Source organism: Panthera leo, chromosome E2, assembly GCF_018350215.1.
Source record: "Panthera leo isolate Ple1 chromosome E2, P.leo_Ple1_pat1.1, whole genome shotgun sequence".
In the NCBI taxonomy this organism is placed as follows: Eukaryota; Metazoa; Chordata; class Mammalia; order Carnivora; family Felidae; genus Panthera; species Panthera leo.
The window spans coordinates 9,867,842-9,894,924 of record NC_056693.1 but is presented as its reverse complement, the minus strand read 5'-3'; the positions used below and the strand labels follow the sequence as shown (position 1 = coordinate 9,894,924).

The window sequence follows — 27,083 nt, the reverse complement described above, 5'->3', positions numbered from 1 at the left end:
CCCGGCGGCGCCCGCCGCCGCCCGCCCTACCCCACCCCACCCACCGCTCCCGAAGCGACCCGGACGGCCGGGTGCTCGCCCGTCGCGCAGACTGATGACGTAGAGAAGCTGGCGTCGTTGCCCTTTACCAAGATGGCCACCCGTCGGGCGGCCAGGGCTTCCCAGAAGACCCCACCCCCACCCCCCCATCGCGCCTGCGCGCTCCTCCCCGCTCTTTTTCGGAGTCCCGGAGAGGGGCCTGCTGGCTGATTGTGGCCTGAAGCTGGGAGGTGGTGGCCCTCGCTGTGGGTTGTGTGGCAGGTAGAACAATAAGAATCATACAACTCAATATAGTCCGTACGTGCCAGGAACTGTTCTAAGCGTTTTGGCTCTGTCGATTGATTTAAAACCCACGAACAGGCTGGAATCCAGACGCAGGAGGTCATTTTGTCTAAGATCACGCAGCTTAGTCATGCTGACAACCACCCAGCTATGGTTAACCCGCGTTCATCGACTCAGCGTTTATGTGCTGGGACCCAGTAAGTGCGCGATAACCCTTAAGTGAGCATAGTAAGTGCTCATTTATCTCAATGAATCCTTGTAACCCCGCCAAGAAGTTGCTTCTCCCAGTGTGTAGAGGATGAAATTGTGGCCCTGAGATGCTAGAAAATGGTGGAAGACTGGACCTTAACCAGGTGTTTCTGACTGTGGGGTCTTCAAGGGGTTCCTATGTGGGGTTTTTTTGGTCCCTAGAAGGGCATCAGGGGTTTGGGCACTCTGTATACACCTGAAAATCACTTCCAGTAGACACGAGTTGTCCAACTGTTGTGGCCACATGGAGTAAACTTGTCACCACCACCCCACCCCCCCCCCTGCAGAAACGTGCCTGCGTGTGCGTGGATGCACGCGGACTGCAAGGTCCGTGAAGGCGGTGACTGGATCTCCCTTGGTCACAGTTAGATCCCCAGCACCTGGACCACAAGTCTGGACATAAAGTAAGCATTCAGTAAATATGTGTTAAAAATCCATAAACTCTGTGCCAGGCCCTTTGCCAAGCACAGAGGACAACTTTTTTTGTTTTGTTTTGTTTTGAGAGAGGAAGAGAGCAGGAGTAGGAGAGGGGCAGAGAGAGAGGGAGAGAGGGAGAATCCCAAGCAGGCTCCACACTCAGCGAGGAGCCCGATGCAGAGCTTGATCCCACGACCCTGAGATCATGACCTGAGCCAAAATCAAGAGTTGGATGCTCAACCGAGCCACCCAGGCGCCCCAACGAGGACTTGTTACAAAGGAAATGTAAGAGGAAAGTGCTCAAAGGCACATAGGACCTGGAGGGTGGTGAAGAGGGGCTTCATGTCAGCTCCAGACTTTGGGATGTGGGGAGTTGGGGAGTAAAACCTCCAGGAGGGCAGGGTCTGGATATGTGGCTAATGCTGTATTCCCAGGGTTTAGACCAGGCATGGCATACGGTAGGTGCTTAGTAAATACTTGCTGAGTAGAATGTGGGGTCTAATTCTGCTTCTGAACAATGTTTTCTTCAGGCTTCTGTCTCACGTGGTAACCTCTAAACTACATTCACTTAATATCTGTTGAGTGAATAATGGAAGTTACAGGTTTGAAAGGAAAGAATTGTCCTGTTTAATGGTTTCCACCTCTAGGGGCAAATTTGAATCAGCTGTGGAATTTTCAGGAAAAAACAAAAACCCCCAGAAGAGTGGAGAACTTCAACCAAATCCCAGTCTATTGTGCTGTGACCCAAGCCTGTGTACTGTTAGTGATTTTCAGCACAGCCAGGGTTGAGACTCTCTGTTTAGGTCACTGACGGCAGAAACAGATTCAGGCACCACTTTCCTTCAGCCTGTGCCCACAGCAGACATCAGCAATCAATCTCAGCTCTCAGGAATCTTAGAACTGAGTTCTAGGCAGCCATCACCAGTCCACTGGAGCTGTGGGAGGAGCTGAAGGGGACAGGAGCAGGGCAGGGTGTCATCGTCCACACTCTCTTGACACCATGAACCTGAACCTTTCTTGAACTTCTTCCAGGCTGTCGTCTGGAGCACCTCTTTGAGGGTGGGTCTCCGCCTGGGTCTCCCGGGCAGGCCCACCTCTGCATCCTGTCCCCTGACCCCCCACTCACTCCCTGACATCCCATGGTATGGTGACTCTGTGTGTCATGAGCCTCCTCCAGCTTTGTGTCCCCCTCCCCCCTCACCGCCCCCCAGCCAGGAGGGCCCAGCCCCGTGCCTGGGGCAGTGCAAGCACATCAGACCGCTCACCAACACACATGCCTACATCGTGGGGTGTGGACGAGGCAGGTGGTTCTGACCAAGCTTTCCGAGGCCACTCCTGTGGTTCCTTCCGATACCCACTTGGTCGTCCTCGTGCCCTGCCCACCTAAGTCGTCTCCTCCCTTTTCTTGTGAGCTCAGTGGGCCCCAACACATGCCACCGGGGCTTTCAACCCTCCTTTCAGGGCAACATGGACACGAGGGGAGGCCGAGAGGTTCGGTGGGCCTCTCCCACCCTTACTGCTGCTCTCGTTGCCTTCCATCCCTCCAGCCAGATGAGGCTGACGCGGCCACCCACTGTCCCAGGGGAGGACACCGAGGCCCACAGAACCCGGAGAACGTTGGATCGAGGCAGGTGCGCCCAGAATGCCAAGCCCGCGGCTCCTCCCTGAGCCCAGGATCCCGGTCACACTCACCCTCTTCTTCCCCACAGAGCGTGCCCAGAGCCCAGGGTGGGGACCAGGCGGGAAGGGAGACAGGACACCAGCCCCGGAGACACAACGGGGCAGCAGAGGTGCGGAGGAAGAGAGACTCATGCGAAGTGTTCTTTTTTATTTTTCTTTCTCAGGCCAGCTGCAGCTTCCGACCACAAAACCTCAAAGCACTAGGGAAGGAGCAGATGTCAGGGTGGGCGCGGGGACGGCCCTCTGAGCTCCAGGGCCTGCGGTCTATCCTGAGAGGTCAGGGCTGCAGGACGTCGTGGGGGTTCCCGGCACCGGAGGGGAAGGAGCCCGCCCCCACGGGGAGAGCAAATCTCAGCGGCTACGTGTGCTCAGGGCTCGGCTGGAGGACAGGTGGGAGAGACTGAAGCCAGTCTTGCGACTCAGCTGGTCAGGAGGCGGGGGACCAGATGCTGACCCCCCCACCCCTGGCGGCACCCACAGCAAACAGGTCTGTGTCAGAGATTCTGTGTTTGGGGTAGAGAAGGGCACCTCGGGGGGGGGGGATTAAATAAACGGGCAGGAGGCGAGGGGGTGCAGTGAGAACAGAGGGGGACTGTCCGGCCGGCAGGCCCAGCCTCGGGGGCCCCGCGGCAGTGCTGAGCCCGCACCGCGGCTTGGGGAGACTCCTCTGCGGGAAGGGAGGGGAGGTCTCGCAGCCAAGGTCTCGGCCCCACGTCTCTGGGCTCACGCGCTGGAGGGGCGCGGGGGTAGAGAAGACGGGGCAGGAGGACGGGTGCCAGGGGGCTGGGGGTGCTTAGCGCAGGTCTTCCTCGTCACCCTGGATCGTCTTCTTGATGCGAAGCAGCATGGTGGTGAGCCACTGGTCCAGCCGGGAGATGGAGTCGTACTCCTTCACCTGCGACACAGCGGGGGAGGTGGCAGAGGGCGCAGCCGGCCCTGACGCCCTCCTTGTCCCCAGTCCCAGATTCTCTGGGTGTGTCCCGGCCAGCCTCTCTGAGGAGGAGCGAGGGGAGGGGGGTTCCCTCTAAGGCTGCCTTCGGGAAAAGAAAAGATTTTTGCGGCATAGAACGGTCCAGCTTCCTTGTTTTCTGGGTGGGAAATAGGCCTGGCTGCGTGAGGGCGGCCTGTTCCGAACGCCACGGGGATGGGGGCCTGTCGCCCTGCCGTGGCCCTGCTTCTCCCTTCTCCGTGGCTGATCCTCCTCGTGTCCCACCCACCGCCCGGGGCAGGATGGACCGGAGGGACTCTGGTCTCTGTCATCGGTAGCAGTGTAGGATTCCTGAAGGGCCCCCAGGAAACGTGATTGACAGATGGGAGTCCAGACGACTGGATCAGGACCCGACCTGGGCCCAACAGAGTTCCAGAATGTTCAGAACAGAGTATGGAAAGGAAGAAACACCTCTGTGGGGTGGTTCTGTCACGGAGGTTGGTGCTGGAAGAGGGAGCCCTTCCACGACTCGTCCCCCTCCCTCCCTGCTCCTCCCAGCTGCTCACCTGGGGCACCGAGTGCTGCAAAGACCTTGGCCTTCAGGGGCAGACACACACGGGGCTGCATCCCAGCTCTGCCCCCAAGGGGCCGAGGATGAGTCCCCGCACCTCACTGCCATCATCTCTAACGTGGGGAGAACACCTCCCTGTACCTCTGGGGCTCCTTGGGAGAATTCTGGGGTGACTGGACAAAGGAATTCACAGCCGGGGACAGGGCCGGGGCCAGAGAAAGGGTGGGTGGGATTCCCAGGAGAGAGTGTCTGAGGAGGGCGGGCCCCGCCACGGCCACTCACCGCTTCGGTGTAGCTGTCAATGTTCTGCTCCTCGTGGGCATCTAACAATTTCTGCAAGAAAATGGCAGGCAGACGGGTCAGGGGCCAAGGCCGGCCGCGCGCCTGACCTGGATTAGATCCACCCGTTAGATCCACGCCTGACCCGGCGGTGCAGGTCAGGGGGCTCCCGTGCCGGGAGGAAGGGGTAGTTTCCGGTCCTGCCCTGTGCGTGTGCATGCAGGCATGTGCGTGCGTGCGTGCGATCACGCGGCCTCCCAGCTCTGCCGTCTCCGCCACCACCCGAGCCTTACTTTTCCCAGCTAGAAAACGGAGGCCCACACGGCACAGGAGGGAAAACAAAACAAAGACGGACACCCTTAGGAACCACCGCACAGATCTCGGCAGTTACGGTGGCTGGAGCCCGCGGCTGCCCCCCCCCCTCCCCCCCCCCCCCCCCGCCGCCCCCAGCCCACCCGGCACTCACTTTCATTAGCGTGCACTCCCGGGAGCCAGAGAACGCAGGGAACAGCTCCTCATACTTCTGGACGGCGAGCTAAACGTCACAAGGGTGGCAAGAGGGGACAAGCTCATGAAGAGGGGCCATCGGAGCCACCGGCCTGGCAGCCAAGGGGACCTGGAGACACCTGGCCCCCGAGTCCTTCTCTGTGCCCCTCCCCCAGCGTCACCTGGCTCCGTGCCTGGCGGCACCTCCGTGGGGCTGTGCCGGGCCAAGCGTGGCCGCAGTGACAGCTTGTGGGGAGGAAGCGGGAAGGGTTTCCCAGGCCGGTGCCCAGGGCAGGGGGCAAACACCAACTGCCTCGCAGGAGTACCTCCTATGTGCCAGGGTTGGTGCTGGGCACTTCTCAGTTAACCACCATGAGGCCCCGGGGAGGGTCACGTGATGGGGACCCCCGTTTTGAAAGCGGGGAAACGCCATGACCTGCTCGGGGCACAGGGGACGTGGGGGCGGGGACGTGGACTGGCCCGACAGCAAAGCCCGAGCTCTCACCCACAGCGGGAGCGGGGGCTGGCGGCCATGCTCAGACACACCCCGAGGCTGAGGGCGGGGTGGCCGGAGACCCCAGGAAATGCCGAACTCGGACCCCGAGGACTCCAGCTCCTCCTCCGGCTAGGCCATCCCCCGCCCCCTCAGCCAGCACTGGCTCCGCTCTTGCCGAGAAGCCCTGAAAACGGGTGGTGTGGGCACGCGAGCTACAGTATAAATCATGACTCTGGGAGTCAGAAAGATCTGGAATCCAGCCCTGTGGCCTTGAATAAGGGGCTCCGGCCTCACCATCCTCAGCTGTAGAACGGGGTAACAGTGGTGCCGACCTCAAGGGACGCAGTAAGGACCCAAAACGTGCTCTCACGGAAGAAAAAGCCTGGCACCAAGTGAGCCAGGAGCCGGGCGCGTGACAACAGGAACAGAAACACGTCAGTGAGAACGAGCGTGTCCTGCCCACAGCTGACTGCAGGCACCGGACGTGAGGGAGGGGCTCACCCCTTGCCGAGAGGGGCCTTGGCCTAATGACAGACCCAGGGCTCCGGGGTGGCCACTGGGAGGAGGGGGAGGCCCTGGGTGGGCCCACGGGGCCACGCTCACCTTGGCATTGAGCATGTCGATGCAGAAGTGGCAGAGGGCCGCCTTGAAGAAGTAGTCCTTGGCGCTGTACTTGAGGAGGGGGCTGTCCATGGCATTGGTTCCCACCTGTGCGCATGTGCAGGTGGCACCATAAGCTCGGGGCTGGCAGCCGTGGGGGGGGGGGGGGGGGGGGGGGGGACTGGGGTCAGTGCGTCTGTGTCCAGGCTGAAGCCCGGTTAACCTGAGACACTAAGGGCAGGGAGGCCGAGGACCAGCCCAGAGAAGTCAGCCAATGGTGTGCGGGCGGCCACAGAGCAGTGTGTCACAGGGGGGTGGGCTGCCACAGGGCTGAAGCCAGGTGTCCGTGGCCCCCCCCCCCCCCGCCGAGGCAGCCGAGATGACGGGGAGGCGGTGGCCCCACTGTCAGGCCTGAGGGAGGCAGACACACTGGTGGGCAGAGGGGTGGCAGGAGGCGGGAACTTGAGAGCCGGCGCCCGCCCCCCTCCCCTCCGAGGCCAGCTGCCTGCCTTTCTCTTGGCCGCGCTGAACCTACCGGGACAGCCTAGCCGCCCTGCCCGCCCCGCCCAGCCCAGGGGAGCCTGCACACCCGTGGGTCGCTCCCTTCCCGTCCCCCCCCCCCGCACGCCTCCTGGGGGCTGCTCAGCCACCTCCGGCCACCCCAGGCCTCCGCGATTCTTCCCTTTCCCTGGGCCTCCCAGGAAGCCCTCCGTGAGACGCGCACAGGGGAGAGGGCAGAGAGGAGAGGGCGGCGACGCCGCGAGGAGTGGTGGGTGGAGAGTTTTGCCAGGGAGGACAGGAGGAGCGCCGGGGAGGGGGGAGGTAACGGAGGGAGCACCGTGCAGGGGTGCAGGGACGACGGGCCACACCTGTCCCCACCTGCTCATAGATGTCAATGGCCTTCTGATACTGCTCCAGCTGAGCCGCGTAACCAGCCACCTTCAGCAGACACTTGTTGGCTGAGCTGTGCGGGGCGGGGACAGAGGCAGAAGTCGGTGGCGGTGGCGGTGGCGGTGGGGGGGGAGGAGCTTCCAGGGGGCTGGGGAGGGCGGGGGGAGCCCGCTGCCTGGTACCTGTTGGACTCCTCCCCTTTGTAGTAGTCTGCAGACTGCTCGTAGTGGGCGATGGCCTGAGGAGACACAGGGAAGCGATGCAACCTTTGTCCGCCACGGGCCCGGCCCTGCCTGGGGCACAGCAGGAGCCCCTGCCTGACCCGTGCTCGGCCAACGCCCCATGCCCCCTTCCGGGCACCCAGGCACCGGAGGCCTCCCCCAGCGGACACGAGCCCCGGCCCAAGGGGCCCGGCTGCCGCAGTGCTCCCCCGGCAGCCAGGCAGGGCCTCCCGACTCCCCCTCACCTTCTCGATGTCCACCAGCTCCGTCTCGTAGATCTCAGCGATGGAGATGTGGTGCTTGGCCGCGATCGTGAATCGGCCCTGGGTGGGATGTGGGCAGGGGCCATCTGTGACGAGTGACGTCCCCAGCACCCCAGCCCAGCCCTTCCTCGCCCCTCTAGGCCCCCGGAGCCGGGGATTTCCTGGCCCTCAGCCACCGGTGAGGTGTGCACGAGAAGGCACCGAGGGGCCCTAAACAGGAGGCTCCAGGGAGAGGCCTGGTCTCTGTGCTGGCCCGATGCGGTGACCCTGGGCAAGCCCCCCACACGCAGCCTCCGTGTCCATCCCGTCCACAGGGGCACAGGTGGGCGGGGCAACGCCAGAGATAATGTGGGTGCACAGGTACCTGGCAGAGGCCCCGGCCTGAGGAAGCGCTGGACAGGGGGCCCAGATTAGGGGAACGACCAGCCCACAGTTCACCCAGTAAAAGCCCTGCAGAAAGTGGGTCCGAGCATCCACACTGCACGGGAATTTCTTGGCCTCCCATTCCCCCCGTGTGGCCGTGGAGACGGCCCCCTCACAGGCCAACAACCCCCAGCTTCCCCCGCAGACAGGCACGGCTCTCCCCAGGGACGGCCCTAGCTTCCAGAGGAGCTAAGCACAGGCTACCAGCTTCTACCTGGGGCGGGGGGCAGAGGGGCCCGCAGAACTGGGCTCCCGGCCGGCCGCTTGGCACACGGGGCTGGTCTACGGACACCCGCTTGCCAAGGGACATCGGGAAAGGGCAGAGCCCCGGGCTCGGCGAGGCCTAGTTTTGGGTCTCAGCAACTGCTGTTCGCAGGCACGTGTCCCTGGGCAAGTCACGTTGCCTGTCTGGGCCCCCCATCCCCGTCAAATGGGGTAACACTTTCCACCTCACGGGGCCGTTGCAGGGGAGGATTGACCCACTCAGCGGAGGGAATCTGGCAGCCGCTGTCGCCGCTCTCACTACAACACTCCAGTATGGTACTGGACCCGGTAGGAGGTAGGACCCGGTTCCGGCCTGGGGAAGGGGTCCGGCGAGACAGAGGCAGAGTGTGGAGCGGCAAAACGCAGAGCGGATGGGAGCCGGAGCCTGGTTTTGGTCTCTGGTCCTGGCTCCCTGGTGGAGCTGCCTCTGGGCCTCATCCGTCGTGGGGATGCTCCCCGGGGACAGGGCAGGGGCTGAGCCAGCTCTGGGCCCCGCCTCCCCTCTGGCCTGCTAATCAAATGGGGTGCAGGAGGGGAAGGACCAGCAAGGGGAAAGGCCCCCGATAGCTGTAACTCCTGCAGATGTAACTTCCCCTGTGCTGTGGCGGGAGCCAGGCTGGGGCAGGTGACCCCCCCCCCCACAACCTGCTCCTAGTGCTGGCGCCAGGGAGGGCAGGCTGGAGCAAGGTGGTAGAGCAGGGGGGACGGGACAGGCAGTGGCCCTTACCATGTCCGTGTAGATCTCGATCGCTCTCATCAAACAGTTGATGGCCTCTGCGGAGAGAAAAAGGGAAGCAGGGAGAAACGAGAAAGAGAAGTTATTTCAGCAGAAGCCAGAAGGAGGAGGAGAAAGCAGGGCAGGTGCTCCGCTGTGCCCTCGTGGCCGTGGCCGTGGCAGGAGGGGAGGTGAAGGGACACCTGAGCCCCAAGTAAGGCTCTCAGACTAACGTACCGCGCCGCGGACTGCTACCTGCTGAGGGCTGTCCTCTCCCTCAGGCCGCCACACTGCCACCACCTTCCCAGAGCCCCAGGGACCGGACACGGTCAGGCTGACAGCCAGGCTCCCATGGGTGTTTTGAGCCAGGCCCGCTGAGGCCCTGCCCTCCAGGACAAGGGGTCCTGGCCAGGGACGGCCAAGCCTGACACCCGAGGGACGCCCAGGTTCCACCCGGACTCTGGTACCCCGTCACGCGGGACCCCGAGGCCCCTCTGGCTGGAATCCCCGTCATTTTCTCAGCATTCAGCACAGCCCTCTGTTCTCCCCGCCCGCCTTCACCCGCCGCGTGCCAGCTCCCCACACCACAGGTGTCCCCCACGAAGCAAACACCAGGGTGGCCCGTGAGAGAGAGAATTCGGCTACCTTTGTTGCACCACCTGTTCCAAGACCTTAAATTCGGCTATTGCTTTTTTTTTTTTTCCCTCTTTTGACACGTTATTTGGAGGAGAGAGAGCGGCATGAGTGGGAGGCACTTTCTAGCAGACAGAGATGAGCTCTCGGGCTGGATCTCTTTTAATGCACTCAGAAGAAAGGGTGCTGGGGGAGGTGCGGGGGGAAGGAAGAGAGCCCGGACAGACACGGGATGTGGGCTCCGTGCTGGGGTGGGCCTGGAAGGGCCCCTGCCATCCAGGGTACCCACAAGGCTCCTGGTCCACCCCCAAGGTCCCCCACGGTGAGCCGGGCCCGCTGGGCTGAGGGGCCACAGAGGAGCCAAGCCTGGCCTGCTCTCAGGGCCCTAAAGGTCTCATGACCCAGGGAGACAGGTGAGCAGAGGCTCTTAGCCTCAGACTGTGGCTGGGCCTTCAGGGAGTCCACAAGCTCCCCGTCCCCTAAGTTTACAGGCAAAAAGTGGGTGTCTGTCAGCCCTACTCTGGGGGAAGGAGTGTCTGCAGGTTTGATCCAATTCTGAAAGGCCTCTGGGGACGCCGGAAGGATTCAGAGAACCATTCTGGTCAAGGATGGGAAGCAGCTGAAAGCTCAAGGCGCGAGAGAAGAAGAAAAGGAACCAAAAAGGAAGCAGAGGAAGAGAAAAGGGAGAGAACGCAGAGGGAAAGGGAGAAAAAATACAGCCGGAAATAGTCTCACTTTAACACAGGTGCATATTTCGAAACAGAGCGTTTCTGGATCTGACGAGCCAGCACCGGGCCGCGGCACAATGACGAAAATAAGGACGACAAGGAGCCGGCTCCGCACCTCCCACCCCTGCTTCATCCTCCACCCCAGGGGGTGCCGGTGGCTCCCCCTTCTGGAACACCAGGGAGCCCAGCCTGGCACCTGGCCCAGGGGGCAAAGGTTGCTCCCGGTGAGAGACGAGCAGCCCAGGAGGGGGACCGGAGGCCCCCAGCTGTCCCCACGGGCCTGCTGGCACCAGGCCCGAGTGCTGTCGCCAAGGCTCGGTCCCTGCAGTGGCAGCGGGGGCAGAAGGCTCACCCCCCCAGGCGGCAACACGGACTCACGGGGTTAAGTCCCCTTCACGCCTGCTCCGGCTCAGGAGCAGCTGTCCCTGAAAGCAGCGGGCTGCCCGCTGACGCCCCGGGGAGAGCGCCGGCAGGCAGGACACCGACAAACTAGATACAACCAGCTTATCTCCGGTCACCAGGACCCCACCGATGAGCGGCCGGCGCACCCCTGGACGGGAGCCAGCCCGGGACGGGGGTGGGAGGTGCCGTGGCCCAGAGGGGAAGGCCGGGCTGAGGCATACTGGGAGTCATGCGGCCCGGGGCCCCGGGCCCACCTCGTGTGCTCCAGCGGCCCCGCCGTCCGGCTGCACTTGCCCGTATCAGGCCTGGGACTCAGCCCGTCCCAGTGAAACAGGGGCAGACCGCAGAATCCCACGGGGAAGTGGAATGGGTTAAAAAGAGACGCTACCACGTCTAACCACGCAGTAGGCACCCCCGGGCCTGGCCATCAGGTGGCTATAGGAAATCGGGGAGCCGCTGACAGCTATGGGCATCACTTCCCCGCACCCCCAGCCACCAAGGGGGTGGGCAGGCTGCCCCCGGCCCGCACTCTGGGCAGACTCGCAGAGGGAGAGGGCGGTGACAGGCACCGAATCCTTTTCTTCCCCCCTGGCTGGCTCTGGCAGGCCTCCTGAGCGGCCCCAGCCGCCTCTCCGGGGGAGGGCCCTCCGGGACTCCCGTAGGAGGTGCTGACACAGGACACAGGCCTTCGAGGCAGGCGCGGTGGCCAGCAAGGCCCCAGGGAGCTGGCCACCTGCTCGGGGAAACCTGGCAGGGTTCCAAGTGGGCCCTCCAGCTCTGTTTCACGAGGCGCAGTGCCAAGAGGAGGCGGCTGGGGGAGGCCGGGCCTCTGTCTGATGGGAGCCAAGGGCCACCCCTTCCTAGATACTTATCACACACCAGGTACCGCACCGGGCAGGTCCGTGCGTTCTTTCACACTCGGTCTCTGCTTCACCAGGCCAGGAAACAGACGCCTAGAGGATTAAGTGAGTGCCCAAAGCCACAGGGGCACAGGCTCCGTTCAGACTAGGGAGACCACACTCAGCCACGCACTCTGTGAGCCACTGCGGGGGCGGACGACAGCGAGGCAGCGGTGCTGGGACTCGGCCCCAACGCCCCTCCCTGATTAGCACCAAGAACCTGGCACTCCAGCCGAGGAACTCAGTCCTGGCTCTGCCCAAATCAGGGTCCCCTCCTCACCGTTGCCCCTCTTGTTCCCTCTTGTTGAAAGGTCCTTCCCACCCCATATCCACCCCCTCCCCGCCTCAGCTCCCAGGGCAGCAAACCATGTCTGCTGATCCCTGGAGAAACCAAAGTGGCCTCTGGGCTCCACGACGGCCATGTCGGCTGCTTTCCCACTGGGGCAGGGACGCCTCGGCCACCCTCTGCACTTACTAAGGCCAGGCATGGGGGCCACAGCCCCCGGCCCAGAACCTAGCACCCAACGCACCCCCTGCCGTGCTGAGCCTCAGCTGAAAAAGCTCAGATCGAAAGCCAGGTGACGAAGGACGCGGCGTCCGGTGGGGGCCCGTCCAAGGGAAGGGCCGAGGTTTGTTTAAAGAGCAAACGGCGCTGTGCACGTGTCACAGAGCCTGGCGCTCAACTCCTGCCCAAGAAACGAGTCCTTCCAGTCACCCAGGGGCAGCAGGTGAAGGCCCCAGAAGCTAAGGCAGCTTCTCCAGGTAGACCGGTTTCCCAGGGGGCAGAGGGAAGGCTGAGGTGGGGAGTTCCCGGGGGGATGCGGGCGGGGAACGGACACAGACGTCCCTGGGTCGTCGTCACACTGTCCACGCGGCCTGCGGTGGCCCACCCCATCACAAGGCCTCTGCTCTGGTTCTGGCCAGGCCTGAGCCCACCACATGACCCCCCAGGCCAACACCTGTGACATGCCCAGCTACGGAGCAGTGACCGGTCAAGCCTGGGGACACAGAAAAGCCACTTGGTCTACGCTGATCAAATCCCCGACCGGGAACTAAATATCCCCGGGTACAGGTAACGGATCCGCCAACAATTCCCCAGCGCTCGGGTGTGGCCCGCGCTCACCTATCCGTGCAAACACCTCTCTGACTCTCTTGGGAAGGACAGGTCTTTACTCCAAGGTGCGGCATCTCCTTTTCTTTCTTTCCTTTTCCTTGAAACATTCACACGTTCCCTATTCTCTTCTGAGAGCATAGCGACAACGAGGGGTCACTTGAAGAAAACGTCTTCACGCTTGCTAAAATGAAAAAGTTAGCCACCTGTGTCTGGCACCAGGATGAAAAAAATGAACTAAAATTCCAGCTCCACAAAACCCCAGAGCCTGGTCCCCGCTGGGCTGTGGGACAAACGGTCTTCTCACCATGAGTCAGTCCCAAACCGGGCTCCTATCCCCAAACACTCCCGCATTTTAAGTAACTTGTTCTCTGGCAACCGCATCTCGGGCTCCGTTCTGATTCCCCCCCAGCGTGTTGGGAAGCCAGGTCGGGATAATTTCCGCTCCTTTTTCGGCATCAACTCCTACCTGGCCGGTCTTAGAACCCCTCCCACCCCCTTCTGCATGTTAATTCTGACAACAGAACAGATTTTCCTCTCTCCTTGGCACGCGGCGGGTCTGCAATGTAACTCCCACTCCCAAATGCTCCCGGCTTCGGGAGGGAAGCGATCGGCTGCGCACACCGAGCAGCAGGGGGAGGCGGAGGCTTGGAGCGGGAGGCAAATGCCAACCGGAAGGGAGCCAATTCTGAGGTTCAAGCCCAAGCGTCTGCCTGCCAGCCTCCTGCCAGCCTCCGGCGTGTGTTGGCCCCTGGAAAAAACCGGAGCCTCGCGGACACCGGAGGGCTTCTCCCGGGAGCGCTCGGCTGGTGTGCGGGCGGCCGGGCCCAGCGTCGCACAGAGGCTCACCTTGGGGGTCAGCTTTCTTGAACGCGTTGCCGGCGTCCACGAAGCAGGTGGCCGCGTCGTGTTTGCTCTGGAGCTGCAGGTGCAGCTGGGCGGCCTGGCAGAAAGCGTTTCCGGCAGCTGGAACAGGAAAGAGTGAGCTCAGCCTTAGCGGGGCTCCACTTACCAGACGCCGCTCAGACACTGCCCTGGGGAGGCGGCTCTCTCTCGAGAATGCAGAGGCGCCCCCGGGGGGGGGAGACAGACCTGGGTTGAGCTGAGGTGGAGGCCTCGACTTCGGGCCTCCTGACCCCGGGGCCAAGGCTCCGGAAAGTCCGTGAGGTGGACTTGGAGGAAGAGGGAGGCTCCTGAGCCCTGGGCGTGCGAAGAGAGGGCCAGGCCGAGGCCAGCTAAAATCCCACAGCCCTGATCCCAGCCTTTGCCGAAATTTCCAGGGCCACCATTTCTAAAAATCCAAGGAGAAGGCAGGCAGGGCCGAGAGCCACGAAGGATATACAAACCATCGCCAACTAAGCCCAGCAGTGGCCCCATGGGATAGCAGGAACTCGGGGACAAGTGCCCATGGGCAGAGGGTAGCAGTGACCACACGGGAAGCCCAGTCTGTCCCGTCCTTAGTTGCACCAGTTGGAAGCCATTCTGGTCACACGTCTGTCTCCTAAATCGCCTTGTGGCGTGCAGGAGACCACGGGATCTGTCCTCCTCCAGGGCTGGAGAATGGGGGTGCGGCTGTGCTAACCAGGGAGCTCCAACCCCCACCTTCAGCTCAGCCAGCCTCCGCCTGACCCCATGCTTCCCTTCATCCTCCTCCAGCAGGATCCGAATCACAGAATTCCTGAGCCGGAAGGGGACCAGAGGGCCTGACTCCATCCCGCAACTTCAGAGCAGCAGGAAAGACAAAGCAGCCCAGGTTCTCAGCAGGCAGGATTTATCATTTTGCAGGGCTTGAGTGCAAAATGTCCAGGAGAGTAGCATCATTGGAGAAAAATGAAAAACAGCCCAAGGCTTTTATTTGAACGGCTAGAGGAATAGGGCGGGAGTAACACATTTGAGGGGCAAAGTAACATCTATGTGACTGAAAAATAAATATCCTGGGGTGCCTGGGTGGTTCAGTCGGTTCAATGTCCAACTTCGGCTCAGGTCACGATCTCACAGGTTCATGGGATCGAGCCCTGGGTCAGGCTCTGTGCTGGCAGTGCGGAACCTACTTGGGAATCTCTCTCTCCCTCTCCCTCTCTCTCCCTGCCCCTCCCTGATTCCGGCTTTCTCTCTTTCTCAAAATAAACAAACTCTAAGACAAATATTTCCTTCTCTGATGGCACCTGATCAGTTCGGGAGCATAAAATTATCCCTGGCACGTGGCTTTACGCACGACGTATTTTGTGAAAGTTCAGGAAGAACGCTTGCCATTTCCAGGAAACCAAAAGCATCCTCAGAAAGCGAGGAGGATCCGTCCCGCCCAGGGCCCTCCCCACTGCTTCCAGGGGTCCGTTTCAGGTTTCGTCTCCTTCTGGTCAGCAAGTTCCTCCTTGGGTCCCAAACCTGAACCTGTCTTCACTCAATTTCCTTCACCCCGTCTTGCTGACGCTCCAAGCTGGAGCCCTCTGGCAGCTCCCAACCAGACTTTCCGCCTTTCTGGCCTCTAGGGGCCCCTCCCTGCCTGCCAGCCTCTCTTCGGGGGAGCCAGCCACGCTCCAGCCTCGCCAGGAGTCTGACCACAACCTCATGGCCGAAGCCAGAGCGGCCACGACTCCGATCACCCTCCACCCACCAAGCGGAGGCGCACGACCTGGGACGCTCTCTTCTGGGCGGATGCCCTCCTCCAGCATTAAGCGACCTGACATCGTCAAGCTGCGTCCTCCCCTAGTCAGAGCGAGAACACAGAGAGGGCCGTGGGGGGCACCTCCTCGCTGCTCCTGAAGTTTGCTAATCTGCTGCCCAGAGTCCTCTGTGAGCTTTCCCTCCACTCCGAGGTGGGAGGCAGTGCAGCTAGCAGGAAGGACACACGCGGCACTCCCGGCCACCATGTCTCCGGGAGTCCACACGATGGCCCCGTGGGGGTCGGGACCACCGTCCCTGTGGTCCTACTGAGGAGGAATCACATTCGGAGACATCGAGTAAATTCCCCAGGGGCGCACGGCCAGTCTGCAACCCAGACCTAGGTCACACTGGCTTCAAAGGTCACAGAGCCAGTGTGGGGGCAGGTGAAGTGCTCCGCTCCGGAGTCGGAGCTCTGCCTTCCGAATTCTCACTCCGTCACTAACTTAGGCGTGGGTCTGGGCGAAGCCTCCGTTTCCAGCCACGGGAACACGGACGGTACTGACCCTCACGGGGCTGCTGTGCCGATTCATTCGATCACAGAACGCACGCCTGGCGCTTAGGAGCGCTCTCCATAAACGGTTAACAATTACTGTTAACTGAACCCCTGGGATGGACCCCTGAGCCTAGAATTCAGGCACTGAAGAAAGCACTAGGGAACAGCTTCCGGGGAAAGCTGACCTGTCCTGAGGTTAAGGAGAAACCCCTCAAAGAGCAATTTGGATCCGCTAATCTGTCTACCCTTAGCCTTAGAGACCTCTCTCCAAGGTCTGGTGACCCAAGTAAAATAACCCAGTGGGCTCAAAAGGAGCCAATGGCAGGCCGATGGGCTTCTGAGGCCAAAGATGGCTTAGAAAGGTGGCGGGGTTGGGGCGGGGGGTGGTGCTGCGAGGCTAACCCCTGGGTCAGGCCTTTGGGACTGGAAGCGGAGGGAAAACCGGAGACTCGACCACGAAGGAGTTGTAGCAAAGATCACATACCGCTCCAGTTTTTGGCCATTTTGAACATGTTTGCTGCTCGGGTGTAGATCTCACAGGCTTCCTCTATTTTGGATGAGCCTCTGGGGAAAGAAGGGGCAAGATGAGACAAACCCGTCTGGTGTTGAAGAGCAAGCAAGCATCCCGCCCTGGGGCCAGTGCAGACACGCCCCCACCCCCATCACTTCCCCGAGAAGCCCGCTGCAGCCCAGGCCTCCTCTGGGGGCTCAGGGGAGACCGCGTCTGTGGCCTCCACTCCCTGGAACAGAGACACGCTCACTGCCGGGGCCCTCCCGGGGGAGGCGTGGGCCACCCTCACTCGGGGAGGGGGGCCTTCCAACCTCCCCGTGAGCCCTGCCTCTGACAGTCTCTTCCACTTCCGCTCAGTGACCACAGGTTCCCAGGCTCTCTGCAAATCCTTACCCCCACCCCACCTCTGCCAAGAGGCTGCAAAGCATTCTGGGGGAGGAGCCCAGCTCTGGATGCCTTGGCCATTTCCCAATGCCTTAATCCCAAGGCTCGCACGCTGCGGTTCTTCAGTGTAGACCTCTTGACCCTGCACGTGTGTCATTACTACTGCAGGACTGAGCAGATGTACACAAAAAACTAGCCACAGCATTCTTCTCGAAGGTGGGGTCTACGGGAACCCTACAGAAGGTGGGGGGCCAGGCGTGGCAGACAGGTTTAATCACCACGCGTGCACGCCTCCCTGGTACTGTCTGAATTCTTTATCATCTGCATACTTTACCTATTAAAACGTACAGGGAAGAATGCAAACAAACAAAGTACTTCTCTTTTTAAATGCCAAGATTTACATTTGGTTCTGTGGCCCAGCAATGAATTACATTTCTGCCAATTTATCCCAAGAAACTAAATCAGAAAAGTTGTAAGGATGTTCAGTACAGAATTATTTAAAATGGCAAAACCACCTTCAAAGAACTTATTGTGTAAGAGTAGGGGCCTGAGGGGCACCTGGATGGCTCAGTAGATTGAGAATCCGCCTTCAGCTCAGGTCACGATCTCATGGTTCACGAGTTCGAGCCCTGCGTCGGGCTCTTTGCTGACAGCTCGGAGGCTGGAGCCTGCTTCAGATTCTATGTCTCCCTCTCTCTCTGCCCCTCCCCTCCTCGTGCTCTGTCTCTCTCTCTCCCTCAAAAATAAATAAAAACATTAAAAAAAAAAAAAAAAGAGTAGAGGCCAGAGACATACAAAGGAGTACATTGAGGGGGAAAAAAAGAGCGCTCTATTTGGGCAGTTTCACCCTGACTTCCTGATCTCCCACGCAGGCGGTGCATATGAAGCTCTTCCTGAACTGGGGGGACCCTTCATTAGAACCTCGTCTGAGTCCCCACCACGTTTCTGTCCTTCCACCTCCAATACTGCAACCAGGCTCAGCCCACGAGGTCAAGCTCCCACCGCCCACATCAGCAGTAGAAAAAAATCCCACACGCTCAGTTCTACCAAATGGATTTCAGATTCTCTCTTCACTGACATCAACCGGTATTTTGTCTTGAAGAACAGAAGACGGGTATTTTCCAGCAACAAAGCCACACAGATCATTTTCCCTGTTGCCCCTCTCCCGCGTCCGCTGGCCCTGGAAACTCGCCGGCCCCAGCTGTGGCTGCTGGGGGGGCCCCCCGTGGAATTTGGGGGCACGCCTTCATTCTGCGCCGCTAAGGCAGTAAGTCCTTTCCTTCCGGGTCACGGGAGCTGAGCTGGTCACGGTAATGAAACCGGAGCCTCCCAGCCACCCTCCCCTGAAGATTTCCCTCAGGGCTGGGTGCGGCCTGGAATCGGGCTTTTCAAACAATGGTCCCAGGTGATTCAGAAAGATCAGGTGAATTCGGGAGGGGAAAAAGCTGACCTGGACCCATCGCTTTAGGTGACCTAGGTGACCTGTTCCGAGTCAGGCTGTGTCAGCTGGTAGACACCCCTGGTCAGGCTAGCCAGGGCTGGAATCCAGGGCCCGGGATTCCACATCACACAGGTAAGGTTCTTCTTTAGATGAAAAGTCTCTGCCCGCCGGGGCTGTGCCGATGCCGGTCCCCTACCCTCCGCTGCTCCACAGGAAGCGCCCCGAGGACTGCCCTCCCACACTCACTCTGCACGGTTCCGCGGTCTTCCCTGGCCAACCTCACCCCAGCTGGCCCAACACACCTTGGGCTTGGGGCCCCTGTTCGGAGTGACTTCTTTAGAACCCACTCTGGGCCTTGGAGAGGCGAAGAACCTTCCCGGGCATAGGGTCCTTTGAGGCCTAGCTACAAAATCCTCTGGGGGACCTTCTCGGGAATATTCTCTTACTGAAAGGGGACGGACGTGTTCACCGACCGAAACCCTAGGTCTCCCCGTCCCATGGATCCCCTGGCTCATCCTTCCCTTCTTTGTGGCAACAATTAGTTTCTATCCAGATTCAGACGTGCTCTGAAAAAAAACCTCGGGCTCCCGGATAAGCAGAAATGGCCCGACCCACCGAGAGGCCCAGAGCCGGGTGATCAACAATGAACGGTCGGCCCCAGCTGGTTTGTTTCAGCTCAGCGGGACAGAGTGAACACAGAACACAAAGCCTGTCAGCTGCCGGCCTGAAATTCTGTGATTCCACGCCAGGCCTGCTCCGGGTCAACCATTCTAGCCGGACTGGGAAAGCCAGAGGGATTAAGGTCTGCTCAGGCCTGCCTCCTCCCGGTAACCTGGGGCCTGCGATGACAGGGGGAACCCCTGGAGTCCCATCCCCTCCGTTCAGAAATGGAAATGGAGCTCTCAGAGGGGGCAAGTGACTTGCCCAGGGTCACCGGCAGGCCCTGAAGGAGGAGCCATTCGCATAGCTGCTTATTCACCTGGGGAACAAACACGAGCCATTTGTTCCACTCACTCCGTGCCAGACGCTGCAGATGACAGCAGTAAACAAAGGAGGAGGACCTGGCCCTCAGCAAACAGGAAGTCAGCGAGGCAACGTGAGGAGTAAGCAAGCGCGAGAGGGACTGGGGGAGGAGGGGGTTCCCTGGCCAGGCACATCAGGGCAAGCCACTGGGAGGACGTGAGATTTCAGCTCGGTCCTCGAAGGTGACTAAGGAGCCACCCACGGAAAGAGGGAAGAGCATTCCGGACAGCGATCACACAGCACGTGCAAAGGCCCCAGGACAGGAACAAGCTCGGCCAGGTCAAGGAACAGCAGTGGGCCAGGATGGCTGCGGCGCAGGGAGCGGTAGGAAATGAGGCCGAACAGGCAGGTAGGGGACCCCCGTGCTGGAGGCCGGGAGAAAGGTCTGGGCCCTGTTCTAACGCAACAGGGAGGTTTGTGGCAGAGAGAGTGACCAGGAGGAAGCAGCCCCCAGCTCCAGCGCTCTAGCAAGCTGTCTCCCGGCAGGGAAACCTGCGGTTTACTCCAGGGCCTCTCGCTGAGGTCAGGTGGGCTCAGATCCGTCATGGGAGCCTGGCAAACTCTCGGCCGGAAGAGCCCAGGCCTTCTCCCGTGCCTCCTGCAGGACATCCAGAAAAGCTAGTTGGGCAGGCCTCTCCTGAAGAGCCCAGCGGCAGCACAGGCGACAGCTGACTGTCCCTCCCCCACCGACCTCCCCCAAGCTGCCTCTGCTTCGCTCTCCCCATCGGGCGGCTCGGCTCCCAGCCACGAGCCACGCCACGAGCCACGCCGGGAATAGAGGGAACTGGTTTGGACCGGCCTGGTGGAGGGCTGTCTATAATTACCCACTCGGCTCTGCTCTCTGCCCCCTCCCCAGGCAGAGGAAGCAGTCTCCGGGCTCCCAGGCGCAGCCACCAACCTCCAGCGACTGCCATATGGAGAGGGGAGCACCGTGCCAGCAACGCACAGAAGGCCCGGTGGGCCGCGGGCCAGGGGGGGTCCGCGGGGCAGAGCCTCCCGGCTCCTTCCTCTGTCCCCTGGGCACTTCCTGCCTCCCAGCATCGGGCCACCCGCCCCACCTGCGCTTTGCTCCGAGCCTCACGAGGCAGGGCAGGTGGATCCCCTTCTAGGTCCTCCTCACTCCCCGCAGTGCCACAGCCACTGGCCCTCCGTCGGCGCCGCAGTTTCCCAGATCCTCCGTTGTCCCGAGTGGGGACGAATGGACCCCAAAGGCCCGTCCCCACCCTGACCTTCTCTGCCGTTCTATGTATCTTCTCTACGTTACTATGATGACCCAAAGCACCCTGCCTGAAGCAGCGCCGAGTTCCTCACAGTAAGGCTTTGGGTATTTTACTCCTGCTTCACTGAGGAGGGAGCTGAGGCTCGGACAGGTCAAGGGGCTTGCCCAAGCTCTCGCTGCCAGATGGTGGCAGGGACCAGAAACAGGACTCGGGTCCTGGAGATCCGGTCCTGCCTTGCTTCTCACTCACTCAGGAGATCTGGGAGGCTTCCTTCCCCGTATCTTCTGGAAAATAAGGAAGGGGGGGGGCGCCTGGGTGGCGCAGTCGGTTAAGCGTCCGACTTCAGCCAGGTCACGATCTCTCGGTCCGTGAGTTCGAGCCCCGCGTCAGGCTCTGGGCTGATGGCTCGGAGCCTGGAGCCTGCTTCCGATTCTGTGTCTCCCTCTCTCTCTGCCCCTCTCCCGTTCATGCTCTGTCTCTCTCTGTCCCAAAAATAAAAAACGTTGAAAAAAAAAAAAAAAAAAAAAAAAAAAAAAAAAAAAGAAAATAAGGAAGGGGGGTGGGAGGGGGCAGCTGGGTGAGTCGGCGGGTTGAGCGTCCAACTGAGGCTCGGGTCATGATCTCGCGGTTCGTGAGTTCGAGCCCCACGTCGGGCTCGCCGCTGTCAGCACGGAGCTGGCTTCGGCTCCTCTGTCCCCTGCTCTCTGCCCCTCCCCCTCTCGCTCTCTCAAAAATAAACATAAAAAAAAAAGAGAGAGAGAGAAGATGGACAAGGTCCCTGCCTGCTCTTGCTTCTCCGCCAGATTGAACAGCCAACGCCGCCGTGCGGATTTCCCTCACCCACAAGCAGACTCTGCTCTCTGCTGCAGCCACGCCGAGCTGCCGCTGGGCAAGGGAGGGAGTCGTTAAACCAGCCCCCCACGAAGCCCCCCGTCAGTGCCGCAGGCAGAAGGAACACTGGAAAACAGGGCCAGAGCTGCGGGATCCCTGGGCAGCTCCTCCCATGCCACCTGCAAAGCTGAGCCGCTCACTGCTTCCCCCGCTCTGCGGGCACCACCTCCTCCGGGCCGAGTGCGTCTGAGCTCCTGGGGGCAGAGCCCCCCCCCCCGCCCGGCCAACACAGGCCCCAGGAACGACAAAAGAATAAAGTGTCACACACACTAACTGCCCGGTTCTGACACCATCGCAGGACACTCTTGTGACATGCCCGTAACAGACGGAGAGCAGAAACAGAATGGACCCGGGGGTCAAGAGACCCAGGCTGAAATCAGTTTCGGGCACTTTTCATAACTGTGGGACCTTGGGCTAGCGATCCCAGAGCCTCAGTCTGTTGACCTGTAAAATGGAGGCAACGAAACCGAACCGGGAAGAGCCTCTGCGGGGAGGAGGGACGACGCGTGCTCAGGACCTGGCACCGAGGCCAGAACAGAGCAGGTGCTCAAACGGCTGCTATTACAAGGAGGAGGAGAAATCCAGTCCGAGGGCTGCCGGCCACCTGGCAACGGGAATTCTAGAGTCACCTGGGGTGCTGGAAAAGCCGGGGGCCGTGATGAGGCCTGGACTCAGAAGCGGACTCCCGGCTCGAGAGCCCCGGTTCCCTCTGTGTCTGGGGGGAAGACTCCGGACCTGGCGGGGCTGCTGGAAGCGCACGGGCACCTGGGAGAGCGCCCACCACACAGCAGGTGCTCAGCTGGGCGCTTATCAGGCTGGCAGGGAGAGCACGTTCTAGAAACGCTTACCTAGCTCCAATCTCGGTGTGGGTTTCACCTCCCCCGCGACCCCCAGGTTAGCCGGGGGGCACCACCTTCTGGTTTCCACAGAGCCCAGGGCCTCTGACCCGCCCCACTCCTTCCTACGTCCTGCTGAAGGTGCGTATTTACGGCCACTGCTTTCCTGTGAGCTCACAGGCAGGGGCCGACGTGGCCTGGCAGGTCCCCCTCTGGTTCTCGGACCGACGCCCCTCTGCGCCCCAACATGACTTCGCTGTAGCCCCAGAACCAAACGTGTTTCCTTTTCTTAAAAAATGTTTCTCAAAGGGCTTTGTCTCTCAGCCGTCCCGTCCCACCCAGGAACACTGGAAGTTCTGCACGAAAGCAGCAGTCCCCTCCGTCAATAAAGGCAGAACCCCGGGGGTGCAGCCGAACAATGGCCGGGTAGCCCTGAAACCTCGCATCCCCTTGGGAAAGACTTGTGCTCTGGGTCTGGGCAAGGGACACCGAGTTTTCAGCTGTGGATCCTGACAGCTGGCAGGGCTCCTGGGGGTGGCTGATGCCTACAGGCGGTTTTAAACGGGAACTGATAACATTTAATCCGTAGAAATGCGCTCTTTGTATACCAAACCCCCTGACATCTGTATGTTTCCAGCGCTTCTAGCTCAACTTCCAATAAGATACTTAATAATAGTAAGTACTCAAAACACTTACAGAGATCAGGCTCATTGCTTCACATGCAACCCTATGAGGTAGGTATCGCTGTGGTTTTCATTTCACAGACGCTAAAACTTCCTACCAATGGTAGTATCCAAGTGGAAAGAAGTTTTTCTCTTGGATTTTGGTCAGCAGGGGATGGGGGGCAAGGGAGGAGGCGTCAGGGCCAAGGAAAAGCCCCAGGGAACGGAGCCACCATTTGGAAGTTGCACAGTTCCAAACAGGGCACAGCAGGGAAGTTTCTGGATCCATCTGAAGCCCTGGGGCAGGAAGAGGGAAAAAGTGTATCTACCCCTTCCCCGATCCTTTTCCGCAATTTGTGCTTTGCTCAGGAAATCTCCATCTTTTTGCTTCCAGAGAAGAAGTTTGGGCTGCCCCCCCATTCCCTACAGCTCCCCTCCCCAGGTCTGTGTGCACTGGCTGGGCTGAGTGGGGGAGGAAAGAGCCAGAGGAAGATATACAAGGAGTTCTGATCTACTAACTGGCTGGTACTGCCTTCCTCTCGGGCTGCTGGTGCACAGAAGCCCTCTAGCGTCTGGGAGCCCAGAAACAGTGAAGAACAAAGAGAGCCCTCACGTCTAAGGATGTGAGGTTGTCTCAGATCCCAGGTGGGGGCTATCCTACTTGGCCCGTTGACACGAGCAGAGACCTCTCAATTTGGAATGCCGTCACTCCTGATGGTTCTAAAAGGGGAGGGAAACGCATGAGGGATGGGCTGAGCCCCAACACTCCCTTCTCCGGTCCCTGAAGCCACTGGGGGGCCTTGAGAAAAGGCAGCTGTGAAATGCTGAACACACGGAAGCCTGGCTCCAGAGGGGCGGGGGGGCCAGGAGAGAGGGCTGACCTCTTGCCATGCTCCCAGCTCCTAGGCCCCGTCCGTGCCTCTGCCTTCGCCTTGCCCACTCCTCTCTCAGCACCGTCTCAACTGCTCTTGGCGCTCGAAGGGTCCGGGATGCATTCATTAAACAGCGGGAGAAAACTGCCATGTGGGGCAGGGAGGAAGGAGGAGTTCTGGGCTGGGAGTTCCCTAACTTAGAAATTCCTCTTAAGTTGGCCCCCATCTTTCTTAAGGGTAGCGTCCAGAAACGGGCACCAGCCTCGGGGAGAAACCAGCGTGGCAGCAAGATAGTTTTGGGATCAAACAGACCAGGTCTCCTACTTACCGGGGAACCGGACAAAGTAATCTGTCCAGCCCCCCAGGGATGTTGTGAGCGTTCAACGCAAGGACGCAGGTGAAGTGCCCGGCCCAGGTCTGACTCAGAATCCGAGTACTTAATTATAAATATTACCTGGTGTCCTTACCGTCCCTGCCTGCACTCCCCGACCCAACTTCTCCCCCACACCAGCTGCGGCGGTCCTTTCTAAAAGGCAAATGGGAACCGTCCAAGATCGGCCCCGTTATGGACTGCGTCCCCCCGCAAATTTCACGGGCCGAGATCCTAACCTCCAAGATGATGACATGAGGAGATGGGAGCTTTTGGGGGGTGATTTGGTCACCTCCCAAAGGGGGAAGTGCCTTTAGGAAAGAGACTCCAACACGCTAGGTCACCCCCTTCCACAACGTGAGGACGTGGTGACGGGGTGGCTGTCTACAAGGCAGCAGGCCTCCACCGGACATCGTATCTGCCAACATCCTGATCTTGGACTTCAAAACTCTTAAGAGTTTAATTTCTGTTCGCAAGCCACCCGTTCTAGGCTATTTTGTTATAGCGGCTCACATGGACTAAGACAGGCCCCCGGAAAGTCCTCGATGCTCTCCAGCACCTCAAGTCCAGGTTCTTTCTCTGGTTCATGCAGCTTTCTCTCAAGCGCCCTCAGACGTCCCAGACTTGGGCGCCCCATCACTCCCAGGATCACCTTGGGCCTGACCCTCTCACCATCACCCGGAGCTCCTGCAAATCCGCTGCTGCGCGCCTTGGAGAAAGGTCAAGCCCTCGGGCAGGTGTCCTCAGTCCCGGGCCCACTATGCCCGTCAGGTATCCTCCGAATACGTTCTCTAGAGCTCCAAAAGACTTCTTGACCCGGCTGCTCTCCCAAACCGATCCCCTTCAAGGCCTCAGGCCATGTTCCCTCGGCCCAGGTTCGCTCCGGCCTCTTGGCCCATCTTCAGCCTGGGTCCTCTTACCGCCTCAAGACGGTGTTGCCCGTTTGGCTGTCCTCAGCCTACGGCCCTCCCACCATCTCAGGAGGTCTCTCCTCAAACCGAGCTCCCACAGCCCGGGCCCCCTGGCCCTTGGCCGGTGTCCCCTCTACTACTTTAGACCGTGGCTCCTCCTCCCGGAATCCCCTCCGTTCTCTAGGCTCGGGCCCTGCGACTCTACTCCGCCGCTTCGGGCCATGACTCCTTCGTCCTCTCAGCGTAGGTCCCCGCCGACCCCCCGGCGCGGTTCTTACCCAAACAGGCCCGAGAAGAAGGACTGCGAGTTCTTCACTTTGCGCTCCGCCTCGGCCAGCAGCGCCATCGCCTCCGCTTCTTTCCCGGAGTTGTCCATGGTGGCCGCAACCGTACTCAGCAAACGGCCGGACCCGGGCCCACGGGGTACTCAGCCGAGGCCCGGCCGCGGTAGTCAGGTCGGGGGGAAGCTTAGCGGGCGGCGTTGACGTCGCACCGGCGCGCGCCGCCTGCTGCCCGGCACCATGTGATCTGCGCCGGCCAACCAGCGGTCTGGTAGCGAGGTGCGCCCCTGCCGGCCACGCCCCCGCCGGCCGCCGCACACCGCCCCGTGACTCACCGTCTCCAATCGGCGAGCCGCCGCTTCAACGCTTGCGCAAACAGCCGCGTAGGACACCCCACTCTTCCTGGTGCGCCCTACGATATCCCACGTGCCTCGCATAAGCCAATCGTGGTCCCCGCCGTCAAAGACCCGCCCCGAAGTGCCCCCCCTCTGGCTCCTGCTCCACCAATCAGCAGCATCCTCCGTCTCGGCCGGTACCTCCCCGCGGAACTTGCGCCCCAGTCAGCTGACCACCGACCCTCACGTGACAGCTCCGGATCCAGGCCGCAAGATACGCCCCGCCCCTGTACGGGTTTGACAGGTCTCTTGCGCACCTCCTAGGCCCCGCCTCCGCGCCTTATCTCGCGTGGTGCTTCACTGGGAGACGCGTAAGCGGTGATGCATCCGCACTAGCTTTTTTTTTTGCGCCCTCTGCCGACGGATACTGAAACTGGTTTGGGAAGGCAGTAAAGTACTTAGACGGGGAAACAAAACTAAGCAAGGGCTGTCTCTGGTTTAAAAAAAAAAAAAAAAAAAGCTGTAGCAAGCGTATCACAAATTCAGACACCCAGAGCCCAGATCGTTGTTTTTAATCCCATTGTCCAGTAAAAGGAACCAGGGCTCCTTGATAAATGGCTGCTGTGAGGCTTGGGCAGGAAATTACACAGGATGAGCCTGGAGCATCTCGTAGTGCCAAAAGGGAAATTTCGTGTGTCATACACACACACAAATGGTAGGGTATGTCAAAGAGACAAAGGAGCCAGCTGGAAGAGCTGCCCGTGGCCAAAGCTGGAACAATTCCAGCGATACAACGAACTAGGAAGAGATTATAATCCAATGTATAAAATATCCTCGAGCCCACGTTGGTTTAAGTGAACGGTCGAACAAATAAAATGGGGAGAACAAATATTTCATGCAGAAGAGCTCCAAATAATTTATGTAGATACTCCTTCCTTGAGAAGGTGAAGCGAAACTCCTCACTCTTTAGGGGACTGTTCGCAGTGATTTCCCTCCAGAGTGCAGTGTGGGAAAGGAATGGGGAGACCAAGTTTCCAGTGGAGAAACCTGCGTTGTCAGCCAGGTGCTTGAGGTGAACACCTACGGTGGTGAGTCACGGTGACATAGTGTACTTTCAGTAATGAGAAGCCGGTGGCACTTCACCTCTGTGGTCTCTCTCCCCATCTCTCCCCATCAGACAAATCCCAGTTGAGGCACATTCTTGGAAATACTTGACCAGGGTTTTCAACACTGTCAAGTCACTAAGAACAAGGAAAGTCGAGAAACTGTCTCAGCCAGAGGAGCCTACGGAGACATGACTATTAAATGTAATGTGGTATCCTGGGTGGGATCCTGAAGCAGAAGATGAATATTAGGTAAGAACTAAGGAAAGGTGAATGAAAGTATGGACCTTAGTTCATAACAATGTGTCAATATTGGTTCGGTAATTGTAACAAATGTGCCACAGTCATCTAGGGCATCTAGTAATAGGGGAACTGCCTATGAGGTATATGGGAATTTTCTGTATCATTTTCAGTCTTTCTGAAAATCTAAAATCCACTCTACTAAGATTCTTTTTAAAAAAAATCTAAGTTCTTGGGGGAGCCTGGGGGGCTCAGTTGGCTAAGCATCT

General features: G+C 60.0%; 1 protein-coding gene across 1 annotated transcript; it reads right to left on the bottom strand.

Moving 5' to 3' along the window:
- Nucleotides 1-2,781: 2,781 nt before the first annotated feature.
- On the bottom strand, nt 2,782-25,380 carry NAPA (NSF attachment protein alpha). The gene is made up of 11 exons (XM_042918665.1): nt 25,134-25,380; nt 16,219-16,298; nt 13,427-13,543; nt 8,817-8,863; nt 7,385-7,462; nt 7,101-7,156; nt 6,907-6,991; nt 6,031-6,135; nt 4,912-4,980; nt 4,449-4,499; nt 2,782-3,562 (listed from the first exon to the last, which is right to left on the bottom strand). Exons 1-11 carry the CDS (start codon nt 25,229-25,231, stop codon nt 3,461-3,463), a joined length of 888 nt encoding a protein of 295 aa, XP_042774599.1. The 5' UTR covers nt 25,232-25,380; the 3' UTR covers nt 2,782-3,460.
- Between the last annotated feature and the right edge of the window lie 1,703 nt (nt 25,381-27,083).

Bases quoted from the DNA above. Each gene is read 5' to 3' on its own strand.
- NAPA (XM_042918665.1), bottom strand. From the start codon at position 25,231: ATGGACAACTCCGGGAAAGAAGCGGAGGCGATGGCGCTGCTGGCCGAG. The intron at 7,463-8,816 runs GTAAGGGCCACT...CATCCCACCCAG, and splicing joins TCGAGATCTACACGGACATG to GGCCGATTCACGATCGCGGC. The intron at 6,136-6,906 runs GTGGGGACAGGT...ACATGCGCACAG, and splicing joins CCATTGACATCTATGAGCAG to GTGGGAACCAATGCCATGGA.